At 44.7% G+C, this 9,868-nt stretch overlaps 1 protein-coding gene across 1 annotated transcript in view; it reads left to right on the forward strand.

Annotated features, from left to right (window-relative positions):
- Window positions 1-3,686, forward strand: part of BBS12 (Bardet-Biedl syndrome 12) — an 8,738-nt gene extending 5,052 nt beyond the window's left edge. Inside the window, exon 2 of the mRNA XM_004711844.2 lies at window positions 1,550-3,686. Within this exon, the coding sequence (XP_004711901.1) occupies window positions 1,560-3,686 (2,127 nt within the window). The 5' untranslated portion in view covers window positions 1,550-1,559. The remainder of the gene's footprint in view (window positions 1-1,549) is intronic.
- The last annotated feature ends 6,182 nt before the right edge of the window (window positions 3,687-9,868 follow it).

Raw genomic sequence — 9,868 nt, forward strand, 5'->3', positions numbered from 1 at the left:
GGGTCATAAAGGCTTGACGTTAAAGTGGCCATCCAACAGTGAAGCAACAAGCCCACATGGAGAAAGCACACTAGCCAGTGAGATCACAAGGTGTCATCAGGACCAGGCAATGAGCATCAGAAGTTTCATAACAAAAAACTAACCAAAAAATGCATTGGTGAGAATAAGGGGGTAGGAGTGGAGACCCAAGGCCCATCTGTTGACAATGGAACATCCATCCCCCCAAGGAGGGGTCACAGGGAGGGGATGAGTCAATCAGGGTGCAGTAGAGCACAATGGATCACGCAATATTCCTCTGATCCCTTGAGGCCTCCTCACCCCCCACGATCATGACCCCAGTGCTGCGTCCCACTCTGGACTGGACGGGAGCATGTACATAGGTATAGGCAAGAGATAAAGCTCACGACACAGAACCCCGGAACAGGAATGGGAGTAGCGATACCAAAAGGGTAGCGGGAAGGGGGTACAAATCGCAATGTTTGGCACATAACCACACACACCCATCCAGGGGGAAGAACAATAGAAACCAGAAAGGAAGAGAGACAGCGGTCAGTGTGAATATGAAAATAATAATCTATAATCTATCATCTATCAAGGGGCCACGAGGGTGAGGGGGGAGAGAAAAAAAAAAGCTGATCCCAAGGGCTCAATAGGAAGTAAATATCTAGAAAATCATGATGGCAATATATGTACTAATATGTTGGATACAAGTGATATATGGACTGTAACCAGAGTTGTAAGAGCCTCCAATAAAATGATCTAAAAAAAAAACATGGACCACAGCATATCAACAATCATGAAAAAGTAAAAATTAAGGCATCTAGGTTTACTTATCCATAAAACTAAAGTGTAGCACCTTCAGGCTGAAATTTGTGGTGGAATGGAGTCCCCTTTGGGACTAAAAATCTTTGTAACACTTGCCCAAGCAGGGGCCGAGGCAAAAAGGCTACATGACTGAGAGGCCCAGGACCAGAGAAAGGTGTGCAGGCAGGCATGATTGGGAAGAGGCTCATCTGACAGGAAGAACTGTATCCTGAGCATTTCTTATCATGAATTAAGGTCCCTAATAATCTCGTAATCGTGAGTTTGGCCTGTGAGTTGTGTGTGACTACTATAATGAATTATTGAACCCAGCCAGGAGTGCTGGGGGAGGGAAGGTCAGTGTCAGAATTAGTAAAGAAGGTTGGCGCGTGGAGGCATGTCCAACTTCCACCATATAGAAATTGGCCTTGAGCTGATGTTGAATTTGATTCCCTTGACCCTGGCAACGTCAGAGGAGGGCAGATGTCACCTCCTTGCTATTCTTACAACTGGTTTTGCTCCTTTAGAGAACCTACTTTAGAGACAGTGCTCCTCCTCTATACTCCCATACCTTTACATTAATACTGTATATTATAATATATCACGGCACTGGTCATTCTCAATAGAAATTAAATATGCCAGAAACCACCCACTATCAGGTACTATCTTTATTTTTTTCCTTCTGTGTAGCATCTGTAACCATAAAGTACACTAAATAGCAAGGGTTTTTGTTTTTGATTGTTTGCAGATTCACGGTGATGGCTTGCAGGGTCCTAAACAAAAGAAGGCACATGGGACTTCAACAGCTGGTGTCCTTGGCAGAAACAGGAAGAACGTTCCTAGGCCCAGTGAAAGCATCCAAATTTATTATAGATCAAGAGTCTCATGAAAGTGTGTTAGTCAGCTCGCTAGTAAGACTTCTTGAGAGTTTGGATTTAACTAGTGCAGTGGGCCAGCTTCTCAACGAAGCAGTCCAAGCCCAGCATAACACATATGGAACTGGAACCAATACTCTCTTCTTTTTGGTTGGTGCTTGGAGCAGTGCTGCCGAAGAATGTCTTCACCTGGGTGTCCCGATTCCAATCATAGTGTCAGTGATGTCAGAAGGCTTGAACTCTTGCAGTGAGGAGGTAGTTTCCCTCCAAGTGCCTGTCCATAACCTGTTTGCCCACATGGACAACACAAATAGCTCTTCTGGACTTGAAACCTTCAGTGCCAGTTTGGGCCCTTTTCTACAGACCCCGTCAGATCCTGGTTTGACTCAGGAAGAGCCCGAACTCAAAGATGCCTCGCACCCAAGGACCATATACAGTCTCTCTGGGAAACCTCTGAAATCACATGACCTCTTCAAACGTCAGGCTAGAGCTGAAGCAGAGAAAATCAAATCTCTGGAAACTCTGATAAACGGGCCACTTCCAGGCACCTGCTGCAGAAAGTCAGTACTAATCCACAGTCGGCATTTTAATAGCATAGATAGAAATCGATTGGAAGACAAACCCAGTGGATTTCTAGGACCACCCAGAGCAGCTGGTTCCAAAGCGCCCAGCTGTAACGGTTTGGTAGAGTTGGTAGCAGGCCTGAGTCACGGAGATCCCGGCAGCATGAAATTGGTAGAAGCAGCAGTACGACTGCAGTATCAAAATGCATGTGTGCAACGAGGGGACTGCACCGTGCCGTTTATGTTTGACACCTCTAGAATCTTCACTTGCTGCCTGCCAGGTTTACCCGAAACGTTCACTTGTGTCTGCCCAGGGTATGTCACACTTGTACCCACAGCTCACACTGCTCTGATCCAGGAATTGCAGAACCAGTCCATGCGAGTAGTTCTCATTCAAGGTGACCTTACAGAGACGTATCGCCACCCGGGGTTTAATAAGTCTACAAATATTAAAACAGTATTGGAAAGCACGAAGGTTAGCCAAGCCAGCACAGAAGAGCTGTGGGAAAATCATATATTACAAATACTGACCCGGTTCAATGTTCACCTGGTCCTGGCACAAGGGAATGCATCTGAACGCCTAACTGAAAAATGCATGTACAGTAAACGGTTGGTCATTGGGTCCGTGAGTGGTCACGTGCTGCAGGCTTTCGCAGAGGCTACGGGAGCAGTGCGAGTGGCCTACGCCACACAAGTGAATGAAGACTGTGTAGGCATGGGCATCTGTGTGACCTTCTGGAGACGAATTCCCTTGGACGTGATAGATAAGAAAGACAGAATAGCAATCCTGTTTCACAGCGAAGGCATTCATTTGGTTACAGTGGTGCTCACTAGCCCCGTCATTGCACAGATGCAAGCCAAAGAAGACAGGTTCTGGGCATGTGCCTGTCGTCTGAATGCTGCTCTGAAAGAACAAAAGGTCCTCCTTGGAGGTGGTGCCGTTGAACTTTTGTGTCTTAGCCATCTTCGAATTATTGAAGGAAACTCTCCAAAGAAAGTAAGCGAAGCCTGTTCAAGGTGGCTTCATCATCATTCCTCGTGGCTGGCCTCGTCTCTAGCACAGTACAGAGCAACTGTGCTTGAATGCATGGCCACCGGATGGCACAGATACCTTTCAACTCTCCTCTGGAACACTGCCAGTTACTCATCAGAACCTGAAGCCAACACTTTCATTCAGCAACATCTCCAAAACGCCGTAGACTCGGGCTCTCCCTCATCTTACATCTTGAATGCCTATAGGGACCTGAATAGTGTTTTCAATTCAGACATTTCAAATAAATTGGAACAGATTCCAAAAGTGTATGATGTCATTACACCAAAGATGGAGGCGTGGCGCCGAGCATTGGATTTGACACTGTTGGTACTCCAGACAGACAGTGAAATTATTACGGGACATGGAGACACACAGATACATTCACAGGACTCGGAAGACTTTTTATTTTTGTGATGCTATTAATGAAATCTTTGGAAAATAATCTTTTGTATAATGTCATGGTAGTAAACATTTAACAATAGCCTAGTCATGCTATCTAAAGCGTTATATTACCAGAAAGAAACTTATGTCAATAACTTTGGGCTCTAAGATCTACCGTACTTACAAACTTCACAAGTTAGCTTATTACTGTTACATGAGCTGTTACAGAAGCCATGGCAAAGGAATTCTTCACAGCAGAAGCCACAGCCATTGTTCCATATTTGTTTGTGTCAGTTCCCTATTACCTTAAATTCCAAGGGGTAATGAAAGGGGTTGCTGATTGGAAGCCTGCATACATAGTGCATCTGTGTTAGTCTGGGTTGACTAGAGAAACAAATTCATAGACACTTGCGTTTAGAAAGAGTTTTAGATACAAGAGCAATTGAATATCGAGGAAGCAGTCCAGCCCAGTCCAGATCAAGTCCATAAGTCTGATATTAGTCCATATGTCCAATACCAATCTATAGATTCCTCTTCAGACTCAAGAAACACATGCAATGACGCTGAATGCAGGAAGATCACAGGCCAGTGGGTGGAAGGTCTTGTGAATCCAGTGGTGTTGTAAGCATCTCAGCACTGACAGGTCTATGTGGCTCTTTCAGCTTCCGGGCTCTAGCATAGAGCATAGGCTCTATGTGTCTTCTCAACAGGAATGTCTTGCAGAGATTGTGTCTGTGTCCTGCCTCCAGCGAGCTATTTATCTCCTTAGTACCTCCAAATGAAGTCATCAAACTGTGACTTGATTGACAGGCTAAACTCCACCCCTTTGCTCTTAAGTCTCAAACTGACAACAAATTATGTAACTACCGCATTACAGAAGAGGACTGCTGAGCTTGGAATCCACCGCTTTTATAGCAGACAGGGACCCCTAATGACATAGTGGTGATACGTTAGGCTGTGATCCTCAAGGTTGGTGGTTTGAAACCACCAGCCCCTCCCAGACACTGGACTTTGTACTCCTGTAAAAGAGTTACAGACTCAGGAACTCACGGGAAATTCTACCCTGGCCTACAGGGTTGCTGTGGGTTGGTATTGATTCATTGGCATAGAGTATTGTGCAGCAAGCAGAAGTAATCCTTTTTACCCAACTAAAGTTGTCACCACTTTCTTCAACATTGACCACTGCAAGCATAACACTGAGATTTGAGCTAGGTACTAAGATCAGCCTGGGCCTTCTATACTTGGTATTCCCAAAGATTTAGGGATCTCAGAGACCTTAATGATAGTCTCTTCCAACAATCTACCCAAAAGACTGGCACCTTCTTGGTTGAACATGAGCCTTTACATGAGTAGGCCATTCTGACTAACCGACCATCACAGTCAGATCCCTTCCGTTGGCCCCATAAAACCAGTCAGTTATCAGCAGGTCTCTGAGCAGCATGAGAAGATAATCTGCAGTGTGGCTCTGCACTTAGGTTCTCCAGGTCCTAGATTCAGTCAGCTGTGATTAAGCCCGAAGGTCTTTTGATTACACAGCCAAGATGAAACTTAAGGCCGATTTATTTTCGATTATGACTGTTACCCCTAATAAGCGTTTGTGCCCGGGAGCACCAGAGTCAATTTACTACAAATTAGAAAAAAGGTGTTTATTAAAGGCGACATTGGTGAGGAGTTCCACAGCAGCACAAGCTCTCCTGATGGAGTCCCATTTGAAATCAGAATACCGTATATACTCCAGTATAAGCCGAACCGAATATCAGCCGAGGCACAATTTTACCACAAAACTGCATTAAAAACGTGCTGAAAAACTCAGCTTATACACGAGTATATACAGTACATCCATTTTTTATTTTGGAAATCATACCCCGGTAGGGTCGCATACAGATATTTTACATTAGCTCAGGTTTTATGCAACTGTTGACTATTAGCAAGCATGAAAAAACAAAAAAGGTTCCTCAAGTCTCAAGACAATCTGAGTGTGTGTTGACTAACCAGCAGGAATTAGCTTTGGACTACTAACAGATGAAGCAAATAAGCATTTATTATGCTTTTGATGTAATCTCTGATGTCTTAATGAAGCTCAGAGTTATCTGGCCCTGTCAGGAGACGTGCACATCCAAAATGCTTGCCTCTGAGCAATGCAGAAAGTTCCAAAATTTCCAAAATGACAGGTGGGGCACAGGGAGTAAAAACATGGTCTAAATTAGGCTACATGTAGTAAGGGAGAATATGGGATGCATTAGGCTAACTACAGTTAGGTTACGCAATTCAGACAATGGCACTAATCCTAGGTGTCACTGCCAAAAATGGTGGGCGATAGGCCAAAGAAGCAACCACTATTCTCAATACAGAGATATCCCATTCCCAGTTTCCTCACATGCAAGCACAACCCTGAAGATAGCCAGGTTACTCTTGCTGAACCTGATTCAGATCACTGGTCTCATGGGTAATATCACTGAGCGATGCAATTGCTTAATGGTGATCTAAATGAGCTTCAACAAGAGTGACCTGGGTACCTTGAGGTTTGGGTGCTTGCATGTGAAGAAAATAGGCATGCAGCTTCTCGAGAGAAAGTGAGGCTGTCTGCTCCCCTAAAGATGTGAAGTATTGGAAACCCAAAGAGGCAGTTCTCCTCTGTCCTTAAGGTGACCGTGAGTCAGAATTGACTCGATGACAGTGAGCCGAACTTTTCATTGTAGCCTTAATTGTTAGTCATGGCTTAAACCTAGACCACTCAAATACTAAGAGAAGGAGATGATCAATCATATTAGAGCAAGGGTGTACTGGTCCACGTGTTTGTACATGCTCTTATCTGGGAGCTGCCACTAAGAGCTTAATGTACTGCCCTCATTACTGTGCAATACCTCCTCTTTGGTTATGGGGAAACCAAAGAGACGGGAGTTGTTTGCTGGTAAGATTGGGTGCTTCATGTATGTCCAAAACTGCCTTAAGAAGCTGTGCTTGGTAAGTAGGGCCCTGTTTTGTTTGTTTGTTTTGTCTTGTTTATCAGGCATCTCTACTGGTAGAAGTGTGATAACATTACAGTCAAGGCGACTGAGACATGAGCACCCATTCATCTGTCTACTGAAACTCGGGCATCCAGAGAGCACAGCACTCAGGGACATTCTACCCTGAACTGCCCACCTGTAGCCGATGGCAGGGAGTGCACCTCAGTTCTCCACACATACTAATGCCCAACATGGGGGAATCTCTTGAAACTGAGCATTTGCAAATATATAGCACATTAATACCAGTCATCTATTTTCTTATCAGTAGTCTTTGACTTGATCCAGAGGGCCTTGCCGACCCCTCGGGTTTTCTTTTTCTTCACTGCCAAGTTTTGCTCCAACCCAATGGTTGAATTTTTACCCCTGTGGTGCAAGAAGCGTAACACCTACACATTAGGGATAAAGCAGCTTGGTGAAAAATTCCATATATACTCGAGTATATGTTCGACCCGAATATCCTCCAAGGCACTTAATTTTACCGCAAAAACTGCCTTTAAAATGTGCTGAAAAGCTCAGCTTATACTCATGTATATATGGTATGTTACCTCCCTAACTGGGAACTCAGAAAGGCACAGATGGTTGAATGAGGTATTTAAGGAGGTTTTGTTTCTTGTTTTATCAGCTTGGTGCCAACTTCTCCCCTATGCCCTACCCAGTGACCAAAGAACACCCGGTTCAGGATCTCTCTCTGTACATGCACACACAGCACTATAGTACTACAACTCAGTGCAGTCATACAGCTTAAATTCTGAACACTAGTAGTTGGGCTGCTGACCACAAGTTCCATAGTTTGAAACTGCCAGTCGCTGCACAGGGGAAAGTAGGGGCTTTCTACCCTTGTAAAGAGTTAGTTTCTGAGATCCACAGGGGGCAATTCTACCCTATTCTGTCCCGTCCCTGAGTAGGTATTGACTCAATGGCAGGGAGTTTTTGGAAGGAGTCCTTGTGGTCTAATGAGTGGGTTCCTTGAGAGGTTAACCACAAGGTCAGTTCAAACCCACAAGCTCTGAAGGAAAATGATGAGGCTTACAAAAGGGAGGTCCTACCCTGCCTTATTGAGTTGCTGAGTTGGGACTCCGTGGCAGTGAGTGAGTTGCAGTTTATAGTGATAGCCTTAAATCCATTTTGAGGCTCCACAGAGATTCAGCCTCCATTGAATTCTTTCTGACCGTTGACTAGCAATGTGAAAAGCTTTGCTGTCAGACAACGTGTGTTTGCTGAGACTCCCCTGACCAGCCCAGAGAACAGTCTCAAGCCATCTCAGTGCACCAGTTTTGGGCCAAAAACAGCATACCTCTCTTGCGCCACCTACCTGACTCACCTGAACTCGCTGTGTGACTTCTTTTTGTTTCCCTGAGTACAAAGGAACATGAAAGAACAACGATTTGACCGTGTAGAAGAGGTGAAGAAAAATGTTTCCAAGAATGGAATCTCAGATTTGACAACTGTATGAAGTGTAATAATACTTTGAAGGTGATAAGGTTGTTTTGTGTGTATATATATATATATATATCTCTGAAAACAAATTCCATTTGGGGAGGGGTACCCCTTGTAAATCTTTACAGAAGCAAGCAGACTGCCTCATCTTTCTTCCATGGAGCACCTGGTGGGTTTGAACCACTGACTGGCCTTTCCATTTGCAGCTCAGTGTCTCAGGAACAAAAAGGGCTTGGGCCCCTCCTGGAGAGGTACCCCAATAGGAAAGGAAAGTACTAGAAAAGATGTAGTTAATGTCTCCAACTGGTTGGAGCACATAATTGAGGAAAATAATGGTAAATAGTTATAGTAATGCATTTGGCAAAGTGCTTTGCCCTTTAAAGGAGTCCTAGCCTCCTGGGAGGTGTCTAACCACCAAGGCAGCAGTTCAAAGCCATCATCTGCTCCTCAAAAGAAAAGGGGCTTCCTATTCCCATAAAGAGTTACGTCTTGGAAAAGAAGCAGGGCCAATTTTCCCAAATGGGTTCGCTGGCCTACGAAAGTAAGAAACAAGAATACACCACACCAACCTTCAACTCAAATGCCCTTGAATGATGCATACATTCTTGCCTGCAAACCTGCTGTCAAGTTCTTATTGTGCTTGCCACCTACTTTGCTTTAGTATTTTGTTTACATGCGGCAGTAGTTCGCAACCTTGGCTGCACATGAGACTCACCTAGAGAGCTTGTAAGAATCCATCATGCATCCCCAAACTGCATCTCCAGATGGGACTTTAATTAGCCTGAGGTCAGGGCACTACACATTGGTATTTTCTATGAAGTTCTCCAAGTGATTGCGTTAGATGGCAGATAGAACACCCCCTTTATAAAGGGATGATGTTTCTCTTGCTCAATGGCTCTTAAGCCTGGGTGGCATGTTAATGCCACTTGGGAAGCTTTTAGACAAATCCGAGACTGGGGCTTGGCAGCTGTATTTTTAAAGCTCCCCAAATGATTATAAAGTGCAGCCAGGATTAGTAATTACCACTGGACTTTAAATAGAATATGAAGAGATGGTTTTATCACGAATTAGTTGCTGTCTTTCCCTGGAGAAACTGAAGCCTTGTGGCTCAAGTGGAATACACAAGTTATACTTGGCAAAAATCTGAACAACCATGCAGTGTTCTTCAGCACAGGGCAGACAATGCAGGAAAAGGGCACAGAGATAGGGAAAACTAGAGAAATACTATCATTTTTCATTAATTATATGAAACGAGTTTTCAAAATCTGTTATCTAGCTTTGACTCAGTAATTCTCTGAGGATAGATAGATTGCTCCATACAAGGTGCTCCAACCAAAGCTGCAGTTATTGAGCCCATTCCAATTCATAGCGACTCCGTGAGACACAAGAGTGCTGGCCCTCCAAGGCTGCAAATCTTTATAGGCATAAACAGCCTCATGCTGCTCCCACTGGGTGGCAGATAGGTTCAAACTACTGACTTTGCATTCCACAGCCCAACGTGTAACACACACCACCACCCGAGCTCCTCAAGTCCACCCCTACTCCCAGGAGCCCTAGAGGCACCGTGGGATTCCATGACCAACGCTTTACAGGAGTGGATGGCCTCATCTTTCTCCTCTGGGGCAGCGGGTGGTTTCGAACTATAACCCACTATAGCACCAGGGCTCTGTGCCAGGTGTCATAGGGAGCACCCAGTCCTCACAACAGTTCTGTGAGGTAGGCTCCCTTAGGATTTGCATTTTTCAGATCGAGGCAGGCAGAGGCTAAATA

This window comes from Echinops telfairi, unplaced genomic scaffold, assembly GCF_000313985.2.
Source record: "Echinops telfairi isolate 266 unplaced genomic scaffold, ASM31398v2 ScPeMD7_14;HRSCAF=57, whole genome shotgun sequence".
NCBI lineage: Eukaryota > Metazoa > Chordata > Mammalia > Afrosoricida > Tenrecidae > Echinops > Echinops telfairi.